Source organism: Chiroxiphia lanceolata, chromosome 1 (assembly GCF_009829145.1).
Source record: "Chiroxiphia lanceolata isolate bChiLan1 chromosome 1, bChiLan1.pri, whole genome shotgun sequence".
NCBI classification, from domain to species: Eukaryota; Metazoa; Chordata; class Aves; order Passeriformes; family Pipridae; genus Chiroxiphia; species Chiroxiphia lanceolata.
The window spans coordinates 156,138,638-156,157,152 of record NC_045637.1 but is presented as its reverse complement, the minus strand read 5'-3'; the positions used below and the strand labels follow the sequence as shown (position 1 = coordinate 156,157,152).

Below are 18,515 nucleotides of genomic sequence, written 5' to 3'. Positions count from 1 at the left end.
CTGCCCGTCTGTCTGTCCTGCAGCAGCATGTCCTCTCGGAGGTGCTGGGGCCTGTGTCACAGGTGTGTCTGTCCGTGGTTGCTGTCGCAGCAGCAAACTGTGCTCAAGAGGGAACGGGGAAGAAGCCATTAGCCCCACAGTGGGGAGGCGACAGAGATGGATGGGGCGGCAGCTGCGCCCGAGCCACGCGGGGAGGAGGATCAGCCCCGCACCGACGGCAGCTCAGCTCGGCAGGCTCTGCACAGGCACCTCGTCTCCATTACCCAATACCTAGCAGCCAGGAAAATTATTCCACACCCAAATGGCACCATCAGCCGTGGTTGCACGGAGTTCTCTGCCTGCTCCTCACCCGGCTGTGGGGTGGCAGCAGCCCCTGCTTTAATGCACTGAGCAGGCAAAGAGGAGAGCTGCGGCTCCTCGGCACAGTCCTGCACAGAGTGTGTTCCCACCAGCTCTTCCCACCAGCCTGACGCTGCACAAACAGCCTGCAGGAGAGGGAAGGGGTCTCCTTCAGACCCTGGTAAAAAACAGCTCTACTGAAAACTGGAGGGAGCCAGAGCTGAACTCCTGCGCAGTGGAGAGGGTAGAGCCCAGGGCTCCCACCCACTGCCAAACCCTTCCCCAGCCCCTCTCTGTCACCGTGCCTGCTGTGAGAGCATCTGCAGCAGCAGCCACAGCATGAAGGACACCGTTCTGTCCCACCCTGCTCCTCTACCCAGCCCAGAACTCACGTGCAGGCTGGGGTGGTAGGTGAGGACCCCGTTGTCACACAGCGTCACATACTTCTTCTTCCACTCCTTGTTGAGGGACTTGCCGCTGCGTTTGAGGAGAATGCCCTGAAAGAGAAGAGTCAAAAGTCTCACACCACGTTTGGTCCAGGCACCTCCCGCTCTGCTCCAGCACTGCCCCTTGGAGACTGGTCTTGGAAAAGACACAAAGAGCAGACTTAAGAAAACATCTTCTAGGTTGGCTTTCCCACAGCATTTCCCACCAACAACTCAGCCCCCACAGACAGCCCCCCTCCCTCTGAGACACGCCAGTGCCAATGCCCAGGTCCTCTGAGGGACCCATCCCATCCTCTGGTGTCCTGAATCACTCCCTGGGCAAATGTCCTGTGCCGAAGGGCAGTGCCCACACACAGCAGGAAGCAACCTCCCTACCACCAACAGAGCTGGCTCCCAACCTTCTCCCACCACCCAAAGCGCAGAGGAATGGTCAAGGCAGGGACAACAAGGGGACAGGTGGGGGCTGATTGAGGGACAACACTCCAAATACAGGTCTCCCAAGGGATGCACATTCCCTCGCCTGCTTGCGATTCTTTCTGAGAGCTGCCAAACAGAGCTAGGGACACATTCCAGGAGAGAAAGCAAGTCCTGGGCAATTGAGGGGTTGGTTCACACCCTCTTCTCATCAGGATTTTACATTAGACCCATCCTGTGGTCTCTGGCACAGCACACTCCCAGGGCTGGGAAACCCTGAACTCCGTCTTCCCACCAGGATAAACCGGAATCAATTCCACTGATCTGAACCAAAGCTCAGAACTTGGACCCTCCTCATCCTTTCCCCATCCACTTCTGCCTCCCCAGGAAATCTACCTCCAGCAGCAATCCATCATGTACCAGGTAAGGGCAGAGGTGGAGAGGGAGAGGGAAGGTGGAGCAAGATGCCGGATGCAAGGACTCCGGAGCAGGGAGAAGACATCAAGCATTCTGCCAGCAGTGACGGAAGGACAGCATGGAGGGACAAAAGTAGGAATGCATAACGGAGTCTGGGAAAAAGGCTGGATCCATCAAATGTCGGGCCTGGGCCCTTGGAAATCGCTGTCTGGACAGACACCCAGACTGGCTGTTCCTAACATGGCAAAAATCTGGGCCCCAGGCCAGCCCCTCCTCAAAAACCTGGGCAGAAAGTCTCAGCCCTGCCAGCCTCGGCATATTTGGGGGCCCTGTCCCAGTGCCTGGAGACTGGGCTGCTGCACCTACACGGTGGACTGGCCCAGCACAAAGTGGTGGGGTTTGGCACACACGGGGGGACAACGCTGCCAGACGTGACCGTGAAATCAGAGATAAATGGTGCACAACAGGCAGAAGTACTCCATGACTGCTCCAGCTCAGGGCTCGGGAAGCAAACAGTGGGAAAAGGAAACACCTCCTGCTCGTGCAGGGATGAGACAGCGAAACAGAGCAGCGAGGGCGAAGCTGTGTGTGGGCAGGATTGGATCCCCCGCCAGGATCAGATCCCTTGCCCTCAAGAGCTCCGAGGGGATGGGACGACGAGCTCACTCAGTGGCAGTCAGAAGGTGCTGACGGAACACGCTGTGGAATGTGGCAGCTGACCAGCAGCTCCTGCTCTGCCGACATCTGCCAGGGGACAAACAATGACCCTCGGAATCACAGCCGGACACCAACACCAGGCAAATGTGTGGAAAAGCCACAGCAAGGACTGATGGGAAAAAAAACGAGAGGAGAGCAGAGCAGCCAATGCCAGCTGGTGCAGACGGGACAGCAGAGGAGCAGAGGAGCCTGGTCCTACCCTGGCTAAGATGCAATATCTGATGGCTGTGCTGACACAGCGTTTTTAGCTTTCTGTCAGTACTTTAACTGAGCAGCAACACCCTTAAACACCAGCTGTACAAAATCCAGAGCCAGCAATGGATGGAGTGAAAACTGGTCAAGTGCAAGGTCTTAAAGCATATCCATGACTGAGAACAATGTGGTCATAAATGGTAAACCTGTTCCCAACATTTGTTCGGTATCTTTCAAACAAATCTGCTTCAGACCAGGGTGAAGTTAGAGACCTGGCTCAAAGTCACTGGGTGAAATTCTGGGTATGTAATAATCCCTTTTGAGAATAATCATCCCTTAAACCCAGCTTGGTTCCACAGCCTGACCTGCCCACACGTGCTGCATAACAGCTCCAGCCACCTCTCCTCCATGTGTCTTGTATCTGATGCACCTTGGTGTTACAAACTACCCAATTCAGCACTTCCAGATTGCCCCAAAATCGTGCTGCCTGCAGAGAAAAGTTCGGCTGCAGTTAGTTCAGCCTCAAACCTGGAACTTGGCAAACTAAGAAGCACTAAGAAGCACAACCAGACTCAGAGCCAGAAAGGAAGATCCAGCACTGCAGCCTATTTTTGTGAGCCAGGACGCACAAGAGTCCAAAACCAGGAGCAACTACAGGGTGTAAATAAACACCTAATGCAATACAATGGCTTTCTGCCCACGGTCCAGGCCGTCCCTCGTGCTCCCGGTCCTGGCCAGGCTCCTCACGGCTCCAAGACCAGCCAGACCCCTGTGCTCCTCTATCTCCCTCTGCGCCTCCTGGGAAGACTTACAGCAAATAACTCTTCCACAAGTTTCCTCCCATACGGAAGTCGCGTGCAAAGGGCAGGAGCAGCCAGAGCCGAAAGGCAGGAGAGCCCGATGCTCTCCCTTTCCCCCTGTTCCCCTCTCCCGGCATTCCGTGGGCCGGCTCTGCCGCTCGGGCTGTGCTGCCGCACAGTAAAAGCAGCAGCAGCAATATGCAGCGTAATGAAGCAGGGAGCGGCGATGGCCCCCAGAGGACTCGTTTACTCCACAAATCTCCCTTCCACTCACTTTTTGCTAAGAATTTTAACACCAAACTTAATTGTAAAGTCGCGTATTGATTGGAAAATGCAAATGGCAATTTAAATGTAATCTAAGCTCCCAGCATGATCCCAGCTCCCAAGGAGGAGGAGTCACCCGCCCTGGGCCCTGCTGGAGTGCACGGCCCGAGCGGAGCCAGGCCAGGGGCCGAGGGACCCCCGGGCCTCCGGCACGCTCCATGCAGCCTTCCCAGAAAGATCTGGTAGATGTGCAATTAGGAGTTCATTCCTGGCAACAAACAGCTGGGGAAGCTTCGTCTCCCAGCCCAATTAACCCACTTCTTGGAGACAAGCGTCCAGCTATGAGGGAGCTCTTCCAGCCTTGCAGGACCATCACGAAAGGACGCTGTGGCACAGTGTCCCTGTGGCACAGGGATCCTGAGTCCCTGGCACAGAGCACCCCTGGCACAGGCACCAGTTGCCCCTGCAGCCCAGAGGGAGCAGAGGTGCTGCCCCAGGTGTTGAGGGGCCCCAACACTCTCTCTTCCAGATGTGCTTCCCCAACACATCTTTTCCAGATGTGCATTAAGGGAGACACATCAGGTCACCCAGAGGCCCTGTGCTGGAGAAGGTGGTGACAAGTGACAACTAGGCACCCTGTCATGGCAGCACATGTCCCTTCTCAGCCAAGTCTCCCCAGAGTTTCTCCTTTCTGCAGCACCCAGCCCAGCTTCCCACACCCTGGTTCCATGCAAACCCTGGGCCTGGTGCGCCGATGGGGCTGCCAGCGCTTCCCAGTGCTTGTTCTGTCCCCACAGAGCCCAGGAAGGGGTCGTGGGTCACAGGAGGCACAGGGGAGTCTGCCAGGCAGCCAACCCACTGCCTTCAGCCACCGGCTGGTAACGTAACCACAGACTAGCCTCGTTCTCCCAAGCAGAAGAACCCAACTGCTCCCAAGGTGACATGCCAGTGGCCCCAGCACCAAACACAGCTGTGCTGCCACCAGCCCAGCAGTGCCCACACCAGGGGAACACTGGACACATATTCAGCCAGAAGGTTCTGCACATTTGCCACTCACAGCCCCAAACCCACCGGCTTCTCTGCTCTTACAGCTGGGCAGGACCACCAGGCTGTGTAAGAGGAGAACTAACTAAAGACCCTGCTCTCCTACTGTCTTGCAAAGAGACAGCAAGCAACTAGACCTCCATGATCCACCAGAAGAGGAAGGTCCACACCAGGGAACAGTGCAACCATCCCCTGTCCTGAATCTTTGTGATGAAGAGCAACAGCTCCTGTGAGTCTTTGGTCCTCTTCCCATTGGTGGTACCAAGTCATCGCTCCTCGTGGAGAAGGGCCACAGCAGGGACATCACTCTGGACTCTCCAGGCTGCATGTTCCCACAGACCCCATCCCCACAGCCCAGCTGTGGATATCAGCCAGGTCCTCCTTGAAGAACACAACTCCATGCCTGCCTAAGATGCTGCAGCACCACTGTTTATTTCCAGCAGCAGGAAGGCAGCGATTCAAGGTGCCACTGTGTCCCAGGAGACAGGTCACAGTGGTGCTCTGCAGCCTGAGCCCTGCCCAGGTCCAGCACCTCCAGCACAGTGTAACCCAGAGCCTGAGGAAGGAGAGCCACTGGCACAAGCTGGTATCCACCTGTTCAACACCACTTCCTCCCCTGCATGTTCCTGTATAAACACCGACACGATTTCTGCAAAATCACCTCCTGAAGCTCTGGTTATGGGAGTTGCCAGGCAAGGACATGGATCTCCCCTGGGAACACTTTGCTCTGGGCTCTCCTGGGGAGCTGCTGCTGCATGAACTGGTCCCTCCACTTAGTCCTGAACCAGGCAGCAGTTTGGCACCTCCTCCTTGCAAAGCCCAGAAAGGATGTACAGGCTGTGTTTGCTGACCTGGGCCTCTGTCAGTCCCAGTTCTCCCCCTGTTCCACACGGGAACAGCAGTGTCCTGCCTACAGCAATCCCACTACAGCACTGCATCCTCTGGCAGACCAGACAAGGTCAGGCCCTGTCAGCAGCACGGAGACACAGGAGCAGGCAAAGGATGCATCCTGCCCTGCCAAGTGGAGGGAGATCCTCAAAAAAGAAACCCATAGGTCCAGACAACCAAGACCACAGGAGGGCTCCCAGGACCAGCCCTCTGGCAGGCAGCAGTAGGTTCTGGGGAGTCACATCAGGTCCCACTGAGGGCTTCAGCTGCTCTGCTCTCAGCCTCTCCTTCCTCACCATGGAACAGCTGCACACCACATTCCCTGATGCCCAGGCTGGGCTGACCCAAAACCAGAGCATATGGGCACTGCCACTGCAAACCAAGAACAACCCACTGCAAACCAACAACAACTCCCTGCAAACCAACAACAACCCACCACACACCAGCGACCCACTGCACATCAACAGCACCTGTGCCACAGAGAGCTGGCTGCCTCTTCCTGTTGGGCTACCTGGCACCCTGGGAGCAGAGCCCCCATGTGTGAGACCACACAGCCCCTGCCCTGGCATTGCTTCCCCTGTCAATGCTCCCCAGAGCCAACCCTCCCAACGCTGCCCTCCTGGTGTCACCCTCTTTCCAGCATGCTCCCTGCCAGGGGCACCAACAGCCCCACACCAGCCTGCCACAGGATTACTCCATTGGCTGGGAAGTGCAGGAGCTCTGGCAGCTCCAGCAGTGAGCAGAGTCTCTCTCCTCTGACCCACCCCTCCAATTCCTCAGCCAGCCTGGCCTCACCAAGTTCTCCTTCCCCAGGGAATCTCAGCATGGAATGGTACCAGGCAGACAGGATCTGGTGGGGATGCAGACTCTGCCCTCCTGTCCCACAGCCCAGCGCTCCCACGATGCAGAGACACAACTGGCCCCGTGCAGCACAGCTCAGCCCTGGCAGCATGGGGGGCACATGGGGCATGGAGAGGCTAGTGGGGGCCACGGCAGGGAAATGAATCCACAAGGGGGGCATGAGGTGCAAGGCAGGAGCACAGCCAGGCACTGCCAAGCAGTGTATGGATCCATCTTGTCCACAGTGCAAGGAAATCCCAGTGGAAACTATCCAGACAACCCACATCGCTTGGCTAACTCGGACATCACCCATCGCTGCTTGCCAGCGACGGACACGGGCAGGCAATGCTCCGGGTCAGCTCCAGGCAGCTTGAGCTTCCCTGGAAGCCAGAAGGCAGGATCCAAACACTCTGCTGCCAGAGCAAGTGGGGCCTCCCTTGGATTCCCAGCAGTTCACAGCGTGGGTACTGTGCTCGCAGCTTTTTGCAGTAGCCCACGAGAAGGGGAGGCCCTCTCCTGTCCTGCCGGAGGGCAGCGAGGCCAGAGCAGGAGCAGGGGTGGAGAGGAACAGGAGAGGAGCAGACCAGGAGCAGAGTGAGGCTGCACAGGGGCTGTGGCAGGCGCGGGGTGTGGATGCCATCTGCTGGAACCGCTCCGCAGCCGCAGCCACTCCCGCAGTTCCCTCAGCAGCCCCCACCGCAGTCCCCCACAGCCCCCCTACCAGCCCCCCGTCGAAGTTCCCTCAACAGCCCCTTCTGCAGCCCCCTGCCAGCCCCCGATGCAGTTGCCCCAGCTGCCCCCTGATGCAGCTCCTGCCTCAGCCCCCACACAGCCCCCCAGCAGCCCTCGCTGCAGCCCCCACCCTGCGCCCCCCACCCGCATACGGCACAGGGCCCACACCAGCAGCCCCACATACGGCACAGGGCCCACACCAGCAGCCCCAGCACCCTCCTTGCCACCGGGCCCGGCGGGTGTGCAGCCCCTCAGTGCTGAGGGGCACCGACCCCCAGTGCCCCCGTGCCTCGTGCCGAGCGAAGGCGCCCCGGACTGCACCCCTGGACCCTGCTCACGGGGGAGCATCGAACCTGCTTCATGGGAATGGCCCTCCCGCTGCCAATACTGTCCGCTTTACACTCCGGCACCTTCTTGTCCCGCTCCGGGTCCGCGCCCTTCCGAGACTGGAAGAGAAGAGACAGAGGTCTGTTAGAGACGGGCACAGGAGACCCAAAGGCACGGCCTCCCCATCCCCAGCGGGCTCCAGACCAGACCACTCCGCTCTCCCCCAGGCCAGCTCTCCCAGCGCACGGCGCAGCCGGCCCCTCTAGGGACACTCGGGACACTCCAGCCCAGCCCCCCCGGCAAGCTCTCCTCTCCCCCCACTGCAAGCAGAGCTGTCCTCCTCCTGGCAGAGCGGGGCTACCTCGGCCCCCCCTCCCGCGGGGCACACAGGACATGGCGACAGACACAAATGGCATGGGATGCAGGTGGAGCATGGATGGAAGCAGGAGAGGCTCAGGCAGTGAAGGAACTCACACCTCTACTAATCCAACAGATTTATTCTGGTAACACACTTGCACCATACAAAGTAGCACAGGTCACCGGGCGGAGATACCAGCCCCTTACAAAAGAGCATGGACAATAAATATCTACCACACGTCTAGAGCGGCGAGAGTGGGACCCGCCGGCGCCCGAGGGCCGCGGGGAGAGCAAACTCCGATAAATACAATATGAAATTTACAGTCTGTTGAGCAGAACTCATTCAAAGTGCTTAGGACAGAGGGAAATACCAAGTCATACACGGCATGGAGCACAACCAATACATTCAGAATCACAACAATGGCAGGAGGCAGCGGCAGCGTCTCTCTGGAGTGTCCTACACACCCCCTCAGTCCGGGAGCGCCCCATGTGCTTTGGATCAGAGAGGGACACAAGCCCCGCGCGCCTGGGACACCGATTCACCGGCTTTTGGGCCCAGAACCAAACAAAGAGATCGAAAGAGAAGAAAACTAAAGAGACACAGATGGCTGCTCGGCTGCGAGGAGGAAGAGGAGGAGGAGTAGGAGTCCATGCAGGCTGCAGAGGTGCAGGAGGGAGGAAGGAGCGGAGCGCTAGCGGCAGGCGCTGCAGCGGCTCCCGCAGGCAGCAGCAAAGCGTCTTTTGGCCCATCCAGCTCCACGCGCGGCTGTCGCCCGGTCCCAGAGGGTCTGCAGGTCTTCCCATCCCAGGAGGGTCGTCCGTCTGGCATCCCCGAGCACGGGCAGTGCCTAGACAGCATCCAGCAGGCCCAGAAATGTCCCAGCTTAAAGTGCAGGCGCAGGCCGTCTCAGCGCTTCCTAGACTTTACATTGGGGGGATTTAAAAGGCTCCTGCGTGTCTCCGAGGGGGGGACCCATGCTGGCTGGAGGGCGGGCGAGCCTCTAATCTTAGATCAATCCCAGTGCCCATCCCTTATCCGGCCCTGGAGAGGCAATGAAAAGTGAGAGAATTTGTACAGAGGTGCCGTGTGTAACCACCTGGATCTTCTAATTTGGAAGGAGTTGGAAAGGCCTTTTTGTTGATGAAAAGTTGGAAACAGTGGCACATATCTGCAAATATCGAAAGAATAAAGAGTTTGGCAAGTTATACTCAGAACACGGACACGAGTCTGTCAGCGATGGGCGCCAGCGGACAGCACGGACAGGCCACGGAGCGGGCGCCGGCGGCAGCAGCAGTCGGGGCGGGGGCCGGGCAGGGGCTGAGTGCAGGTGGGCGCCTCGGGGCACGGGTGGGCACAGTGTCTGTCTCCACCTGGAGCTCTGGGGCACGCAGACCCTGCTGGGGGGGTGTGATCCGGTGGGGAGTGGGAAGGGAGTGGGAGGAGAGCGAGAGCAGGAGAGAGGAGGAGGAGGAGAGGACAAGGAGGAGAGGAGAGGAGAAGTGAAGGAGCCAGGCACGGCTCGGGACTGGGGCTGCAGTGCCTCCTGGAGCTGAGCCAAGCACCACACCTCAGAGAGGCCTGTGCTCACCTGGGGACCCTGCGGGGACGGGGGCTGCTGGTTACACCTGAGCTGTCTGCCTGGGAAAAGGTAGCGGCAGAAAACAGCCTGCCCTTTCCTTTCCTTCCCTGCCCTCCCTGGCCCTGTCCCACTGCAGGAGGAGTGTCAGGAGCTGCTGCTGCTGCCACGACCAGATGGGTGAAGACGTCAACGTGAGCCATGGATGTGCACCAGCACACGAGCAAGCAGGTGAGGTGAGCCCCAGCCCCACGGCGAGTGAGCGCGCGCCAGCCGAGCCCAGTGAGCAAGCGTGAGCCCGGGATGGGAGAGCACGTGAGAGCCTGTACGGATGATGGTGTCCACAGCGAACAAGCGCAAGCCCCACAGCAAGCCGCCCTCCTCCTCCCCCCCCAGCGTGTGCCCACCCCACAAGAGCGAGCAGGGGGCTCCAGAGAGCGTGAGCACGAGCTGACGGCGAGTCCGGCCCGTGGGCGCGCAGCCAGCGGGACGGGTGGCACAGCACGAGCACCCGAGCACAGGGTACAGCAGCAAGCACGAGAGAACGGCGGGGAGGGGGAGCATCCCTCAGCACCGGGGACAGCGGGAGGCATGGCCATGGACGTGGATCCACGGCAGGGGTGAGCAGGGACGGGAGGGCAGTGAGGGAACAACCATGCGCTGGGAGCGGGGACCGCTGCGAGGGACAGCGTGTGCTATCAGGAGGGGTGGGGGCACAGCCCACCCCTCCACAGCACAGGGACAGGGTGAGCGTGGGGCAGGGGCGTGCACAGAGAGCTGAGGGTGCAATCAGGGGGAGTGCACAGAGCATTCAGGACATCAGCGCAGAAGCTTCCAGGATGTCAGAAGCCAAGAGAGATGGACACACTCCCAGCACAAAGAGTGGGGAATCTGGGATGCCAATGGTGCAGTGAGAGGGATGGGGCGTGGGACACTGCATTTGTGTGGTCTGGTCACAAGGGTGACACGGTGCAACAGGTACAAGGACTTTGTGGTGGCCAGTGCCACAGACAGCAGATACAGTGTGCTGAGGAATGGTGGCTGGAAAGCACATTGAGATGGGGAGAGGAGCGAGGCCAGAGCCCGCACACATACATGGGGAACAGAGGCTACACCTACACTAGACACAGGACTGGGACACGTGTGTGCTCACAGCGAGGGGACACTCATGGCTGCACTAACAGCGAGGGTGAGTGTGAGGGCAGGACTGTGCACGCTGCATGGACGGTGTGTGCATGGTGTGAGAGCGTGTGGAGAGGCAGGCTGCAAGGCAACCAGCACAGGGAAGAGCTGCAAACGTACCCTGCTCCACCTGGGGCTTCGCTGCCTCCCCTCTGCCTCCCCTCCCTCCGTGCCCATGGCAGCTCCCAGTGTGCTGCTCAAGTCACGCAGATGCAGGGCTCGGGAACTGGAGCGAGTGGGGCCCCGTGCCAGGTGCTGGGCTCTGCATAGCACCACTGGACACAGCACCACTGGCACCAAACAAGGCTCCCAGTAGCACAGTGCTCCGTGCCGCGCCCGGGGGACACAGCCCCATGGAGAGGAAGAGCAGAGTCACCGGTGCTGTGCTCGCACAGGTGCACTCCCCCATAAACAAGCAGGACTCTGCTCACACACACACTGTACACACACACACGAGTGCACGGATGCACACTCCTACATGTGCAAGGAATGTCCTGCTCCCAGGTGCTCCCCTGACAGAAGCAGCCCTCAGCACCGCAGTCCCTGCACACGCAGAAGGTCCCTCCCACGCACACGCTCATTCCTGCGTCCCCAGCCATCCAGCCCTCCTGCCAGCACTGCACAGGTCACTGTGCAGGACAGCCCAGAGGGTCAGGCTGCCGGGACTCGCTCCCTTCCCCTCTCCTGCCCTGAAAACCCACCCCAGAGGTCCCGGGCCCCCCGTGCCGCTTACCGTGAAGATGTTGGAGCGCCGCTTGGACTGCTTGCGGATGGGGGTGGGGGTGTTGGAGGCAGCAATGGTCTCGATCCGCAGCTCCCGCTGGCTGATGCTTGGGGTGGAGGGCACAGAGGAGGAGTAGTCGCTGAAGGCTCCTCCACCGTTGGTGGCCTGGGGCAGAAGGAGAGGGGATGGTCAGACAGAGACAGGCTGCCTGGGGGCATGACTGCGGAACACCACCCACCTGCAGCAGGGCAGGGAGTGCGGCATAGGATTGGGACGGGGTGACATCCACAGAATCACAAAATCCCAGAGCAGACTGGGCTGGAAGGGGCCTTAAAGACCATTTAGTTCCAACCTCCTGTCATGGGCATGGACATCTTCCACTAGACCAGACTGCTCCAAGCCCCATCCTATCTGGCTTTGAACGCTTCCAGGGATGGGGAGTCCACAACCTCTCTGGACAACGCAGAGATGTCCCAGACCAAGCACTGCTGCTGCCCGACTGTGGGGCTCAGGAAAGCCTTTCCCGTCCTTCTGCTCTAGTTTTTCCACCAGTAAAATGTTCAAGTTCTGAGACTGACAGTGAAGGGCAGCAAATGGTCAGAGAGACCAGGCTGAAGCCCTTCCAGACACAGGTGTGGAGCAAGCCAGGAGCAGCAGGGACCCATGACAGCCCCACCCAGCAGAGGGGCATGGCTGGGGCACCTCCATGTGCTCCCAGAACATTTGGGAGAACATTCCAGGGGACTGGGGTTGCTCCCCTCAGACAGTGAGAGCCCTCCCCTCCATTGAGACCATCAGACACTGGGCTGTGAGGCAGCCCAGAGCCTCCCCTTCCCTGTCACACGAGGACAACTATGATGTCAGTGGGGATGTGTGTCCCTAGGACTCCAGGTGTGTCCTCAGGACTCCAGCCTTCGCCTTTCCAGTGTCCTGAAGCACGGGTGCCACACCCCAAGCTCACGGTCTGTGTGAAACCCATCCCTGCTACTGGTCTGGAGGTTTATCCAAGCAGACCCCGAGACTGGCACACATGTCCCATGCCTGCAGACCACTGTGGCCTGGCTGCAGTGGTCTGTGCCTGGGAACACATGGGACAAGATGTGGGTCCTCACTAACACCTTGCTGGACTTCACGGCAAGGGGAAGACCCAACCACGCAGCCATGTACCCACATTACCAACACATCTCTTCCAGACAAGGCTCCTCACTCCCACCCTGCCCATGCCAGCTCTGTGGGGAGCCACCTGGACAGGAGCTTAGGGAGGTCCCAGGAGCAATACCTGCACAGAAGCATTTCAGATCTGCAGGACAGGATGTCTCACTACAACACAGCACACGGCAGCCCGAGCTCCCTGGCAGCTCTGGAACAGGATTTCAGAAACACATGGAAGAGCTGCCCCTAGAAGGGCAGGAGAGCTCTGGCAACCCAGTAGGAGCAGCCCACTCCTCCCAGCTCCCACACTCACAGAGTGGCAGCATTGATGGCCCAGGCAGCACCACAGGCACAGCCCAGCCCCAGAGAGAGGTACAACCTTCACCCAAGCCGTGGATCCTCTCATCTTTGACAAGAAAAATGGGAGAGGACACACAAGAGAACTTTCCTCTCTTAAGAGAAGGCCTCTCCTGCCAGTGACTTCTTGCCAAAGCCTTCAACAGACAGAGCTCCTGTGAACCACGGGCCCAACACTCACAGGAGTTCTGCAGGTGCTGTAATGAAGGAAGAGTTGCAGAGACCCAGGACCAATGAGAGGGAGAGGATTTACTGAGACAGCTCAAGTTTTGGATCAGGCATAACAACATGTGTGCAGTCAGTGTTTGACCTGTGTGAACCAGGTCAAAGAAAGAGAAATACTCCAATGTGAGGGAAGAGAAGGCAGATGCTGCAGCACAGAGAACATGCCATGTGGACCAGTTAGCCAGGCATGGCTGCCCAGAGCCCTGGACCCCTCCAAGGTTGGCTCCTGGCTATGCTCGGTGCCTCTCAGGGACCTTGGCAGCACATTCATGATGCTGTCACTGTGGGGAGGACCTGGTTCAACAGAGGATGTAGTGTCTGAGCTCCTGCCAGAGCAGCTGGGACAAACCCTGTGGATCTAGGTAATGGACACTAAAGCTCCAAGGAACAAATCTTGCTAAATCCTGGTTTATATTTTACATAGTCCCTGTAACCTTGTGTGTCATTTCTGCCTGGCTGGAATAACTTTCCTTAGCCCCAGTCTGCCTGGTGCTGGAGCCAAGGTTACTGTCCCTGGGCAATAAAGGACACTGGCCTTTGAGCCTCCAGTGTACCACAGCCAGCCAAAACTCAGGAAAGGCTTTGGGGCTGGAGGATGGCTTGCACCACACTGTGAAGGCAAGTGGGAGAGCTGATCCCGTGAGTTTGGGGGCAGAGGAGAAATTCCCCCAAACACAGACAGCAGCTCAGACACGCAATCCTGAGCCACCACACTGCTCTGATGGAGCAGGGAACTCCAGAACTTCAGTGGGATCCAGGGATCCAGGACAAATTGCAGGGATGTGGGAGAACCCTGACAAGACGACAGGTCTGGGCACGTACCCAGTGTCTGCTCCTGGCAGGTACTTTGCTGATGGACCTGAACAACTACCTGTGGTCACCATCAGAATCTGAGAACACAGTGGGAGCTGGAAACCTGGTAAAACACATCTGAGACAGATCCTTCCCGTTAATGCATAACGGGTGGAAGAGCATCAACATTGCCACGGGGTGCCTGGGCAGGGCAGAACACAGCTGGAGTCAAGGGGCTGTAATTCCTGGTGTAACAAGGCCTGAGGCAGAACACAGAGATTCGGGAAGGGCTCTGAGTAGAAGAGTGCAAACAAACAGCAAACACTGACTTGGCATCTGCAGGAAGAGGGAAGACAGAGGAGTGTACAAGCCCTGGAATGGGGGTACCATGAGCCAAGCACGCAATGGGATACGGGTTTCCCTGAGGAAATGCCAACACCCTCTGCTGCAGCTCCTGAGCTCTGCCGGAACGTGCCATGGCAGGCCGGGGAGCGCTGTTAACAGCTCAGGTCAGCTGTCCCCGGGGCTTCATTTCACTTGCAAACTTTAATTTTCCTCCTCTTTCATGTGCTCTCTCACTGAAGTCTGGGTGAAGGCCTTCCCAGTGCTTCCAAAGTGCCCGTGCAGAGAGGCAGAACGAGGCCATGGGAGCGAAGCCATGACACCGCGCAGCCGGAGCGCAGTGGGCACGGCAGAGGCTCCTGAGGCCCAGGGGAGCACCCACTGCCCTGCCAGGTACCCATGCAGGGTACCTGCCTTACCTCCTGCCAGCTACTGGGAACCAGTTCCCTGGTAGAAAGACAAACTCCCATCCCACAGTGAACGCAACAGTGACTCACCCACAGCCTGGGGAACTCCCAAAGGCATCCCAGAGGCCCTGAAGAAGGACCGAGAACAGGGCAGCAACAGTGAGGAAATCAGGTGGAACAACTCAGCAGGTGCTGCAAGCAGCTACTGGTCTGAGAAACTCCCACCCCCTCCTGCAGGCGAGGGCCAGGAGCTGCCAGGAAGGAGCAGGGTGGGAGTCAGGGCCAAGTGAGGAATGGGACTCCCAAACCCATCCAACCTGCTCGTCCAGTGACAGGTGTGGGCAGGACAGGGAGAGAAGAGCCCAAGGCAGGAGCAAGAGCTTTCCCTGGGGCTGCAGGGCTCCAGGGGATCCAAGGAGCCTGCTCCAACAGGTGCAGACCCACACCCCACAAGCTGCTAGGAAGGCCTGAGGGACAGACCTGTGTCCCTGAGGGAGCACAGGACGCCGGGGCCGGCCCTGGCTCCTGCCACACCAGAGGACCAGGGAGATGCTGAACACAAAACTCAGGATCAGTACCCACCATGCACTTCTGGTGACTCGTGAGAGCTGCTGGAAAACACTGACCAGGGCTGACCTGCTCTTGCAGCTCCCTTCCCCTCCCCATGGAGGGAGCAGTGTCCTCCAGGCACTGGGCACTGCTGCAGAATAAAAGCAAAAAATCCCAGACTCCCAAAGGCAGAAATGAAACCAGGGCCTTTGGCTGGTTCCCAAGAGGATCATCCACTGTGCAAGGACACTCCACAGCACTGCTGTCCCAGGAGAAAGAAGCCCTTTGGACATCATCATCATGGCCGGGCTTCACGAACGAAGATTTGGGAAGGGCTGTACCCACGTTTGTTGCAAGCACGTTGGTGGCTAAAAAGGCCAATACGAGACAGACACGTCCGGTTGCAAAAGGCACAGCAGAAAGACTCCTTAGGTGGTAAATTCTGCAAGGCACCATTCTTTCTGCGTTGTCTTTTCTCCTCAAGGGTGATCCTGCTGCATTCTCAAAGGCATCAGCAGCGTTATAGATGCTGTGTCTCCAGACCTCCCAGGTGGAGGCCAGAGTAGACCAGTTCTGTTGATCAATATGGCCAAGGCTGAGATGTTGTTTCAGGGAGTCCTTGTATCTCCTCTTTGGGGCTCCTCTCTTGCAGCAGCCAGTGGCAAGTTCACCATAAAGCAAGATCTTAGGGAGGCAGTGGTCCAAGCCCTTTGGACAGACAGGTGACAAAATCACCAGGGTCCTCTGGGGTCCCTCCTCTCCCAGTAGTGGTGCTGGACTGGCCCGACTGACAGAGCAGACAAGCAGTGGCCATTTCCAAAAACGCCAGTTCAGCTCAGCCAGCAGCATAAAGCTACTTCCAGAAGAGACATGCCCAGGACAAGCAGAGGGGCAAGGCTGGCTCACAGCTCCTGCCTGCCATAAGCAGCCCTTTGTGGGGACCCCTTGCTCTCATTCCCAGAGAAGTACCTTCTCCACCAGCAGCTCCAGAGGATAGAGCTGTGCCTGCAGCCTGGGCCAGGAGACCAGGCCCAGAGCAGAACATCCTTCCCACCTCCAGTGGCACCCCCATCTCTCTGGGCACAAAGCTATGCAGGGAAGCAGACCTCATGAGCAGCTCCTGGTGGAAGGAAAAAGGACAATCTTGGGGAAGGGAATGCTCTCAGGCACCAGAGAAGCAGCCTGCTCAGGGAAAAACACACTCCCAAGGAGGGACAGAGCGGCTCTGGTACCAGACAGGGAAGACAACACTAAGCAAGTGTCCACCTCCGCCCAAGGAAGGGGGCCCCCTGCTCCCCTTCCAGCACAGGTGGCCTCTCCTTCCCAACCAGGCTCTGACTGCCCACAACTTGTGTGCTAAGAAAACCCTCAGATTACCAGATGCACTTAAATCTGTGTTTTCCTTTGTCCTCCACCCTGAATGTCTCCCCTTGAATTTGTCTCCAGCTCCCTGGACATGAGCAAATTCTGACAGAATCTGGCTTTGCAACCTTTCCCACAGACTTCACCTGAACTTGCTGGCATCCAGGTGACCCAGAGCACCTGGAAGCTGGCACAGATCTCTGCAAAAACCTGCATCTGCCTACCTGCAGTTCAGCTTTAGAAGCCTGCAGCCAGGCAGTGGCTGCAGACACGGCTCAGGTCTGTGCAGGGACAGGGTCCCACACTGGAGGACCAGGAGTCCTCCAGGGCTGGAAGTTTCCAATACACCTGGAGCTTCAAAGCCAATCCCCTTGTGAAAAACTCACCAGCTACACGTGCTGTCCCTCAACAGCCTCTCCACAGGTACATCCCCTCACAAGCCACCTGCATCCGCATCAAGACCATCTGCTTCCTGAGTTTGGGGGCAAGGGGACCATGGGCAGCTGTGCCTGCCTGGCTGGGGCAGACAGAGCAAGACCCTCTCACAGATCCCTTTTGCTGTCCAGGAAGCTCCCTGAAGACTCCTCACAGCTTTGCTGTGTGCCTGCAGAAGCACAACACAGTCTGGGGACCATGAGCCAGACTCAAAGATACAGACACGAAACCTGACCTCAGGGCAAGTGTCAAACCATCACAGAATCATAGAATCATGGAATGGTTTGAATTGGAAGGGACCTTAAAGCCCATGCAGTTCCATTCCTGTGACAGGCAGGGTCACCTACACTAGACCAGGTTGCTCCAAGCCCTGTCCAACCTGATCTTGAACACTTCCAGGGATGGGGCAGCCACAGTCTCTCAAGGCTATGAACAGAAAAACCAGGGTGACACCACTCTGCTCTTCCCAAGAGCCATCCCAGGGCAGCAGCATGAGCCTAAGGCTGAACATGTGGGGTACTGAGTGAGCTGAGGGGTGTGCAGAGCACGAGGGGTCCCTGGCTTTCCCTGTCCCTGTTCCTCACCTGGTTGATGTGGACAGAAGGAATGGAGGCTGCGGAGACAGACGAATGGCTGGGTGAGTTGGGCAGGGACTTGCAGGGGCCGATGGACAGCTGATGCTTCTTCCGGAGAGCCACCACCTTCTGAGCCACTGGAAAAGGGAGAAAAGGACAGGGTCAGAGTCCAGAAAGCAGCTTTCTCTACCCACGTATTTCTGGAGGGCTTCAGGGAGACCCAGGCCCTTCCCCTGACTGAGGCCAACACCTGTGGCTCAAACTGTGCCCCCTGTACTCACAGGGAGGATTCTGTAGAACACCCAACCTGCAATCCTGCTGCCACACAGGATCCCTGCCATCCACAGGGACAGGTGCATGGAAGGCTGCCTGTGCTGCCCAGGCCGAGTCCCCAGAGGCCACTTGCCCTCTTGGGTGTCACGCAGAGCAGTGACTTCACATGGACACCGTGGAGACAGACCAAGCCCTGGGCTGCTGCAGGAGAATCCCTGGGCAGCCAGAGTCACCTCTCAGTCACCCCTCATGGCAGCTCCAGGAGCCAGGAACTGAACTGAACAGCCCAGGTAATACCACCTCCATCACTCTGGGCCCTTGGGACCCTCATGGGCTCCAGGTGTTCAGAAAATTAACAGGAGGCTGAGGTGAACATGGACAAAGAGCTCTCTGCTCCCGACCTTTGCTTGGTACAGAAACATCCTTAAAATAAATCCTAAGAGCTGAGGCTCCCCCACACCAATGGCTTCTGGCAACTGTCCTGGCATCTGCTGAACCCCAAGAGATTTCTGCACTCAGGAACTGTGAGGGCAGTCCTGAGAAGTAAGCTCTTTAACTGGACCTCTCCAGACCCAAGAGGTCAGAAGGCACATTCTGTGCCAGCCTCCACCTCGGCGAGGGCTTTGCCATGAGGGGACCACACTGACCACCTCTCAGAGCAGGCTCACCCTCAGGGAGTCCTGAAGTGGCACCGAACACTGCAGGACACAGCCTGGCCTGGGGCACTATCCCTGCTCGTGCCAAGGCCATCTCTTGGTGATACTGAAGTCACCAGCACTGTCCCAT

The 18,515-nt window shown here is 58.3% G+C and overlaps 1 protein-coding gene across 3 annotated transcripts in view; it reads right to left on the bottom strand.

Annotated features, from left to right (window-relative positions):
• The window catches only part of AGAP3 (ArfGAP with GTPase domain, ankyrin repeat and PH domain 3), a 108,893-nt gene that overhangs the window by 39,823 nt on the left and 50,555 nt on the right, over positions 1-18,515 (bottom strand). For 2 of the 3 annotated variants that reach the window (XM_032683113.1, XM_032683103.1), the window contains exons 7-10: positions 17,466-17,593; positions 11,270-11,425; positions 7,447-7,539; positions 732-836 (exon numbers count right to left, since the gene is read on the bottom strand). In XM_032683113.1, the coding sequence (XP_032539004.1) occupies positions 732-836; positions 7,447-7,539; positions 11,270-11,425; positions 17,466-17,593 (482 nt within the window). Of the gene's footprint in view, positions 1-731; positions 837-7,446; positions 7,540-8,826; positions 8,947-11,269; positions 11,426-17,465; positions 17,594-18,515 lie in introns of those variants that run through there. The other variant, XM_032683123.1, reaches the window with a different exon arrangement.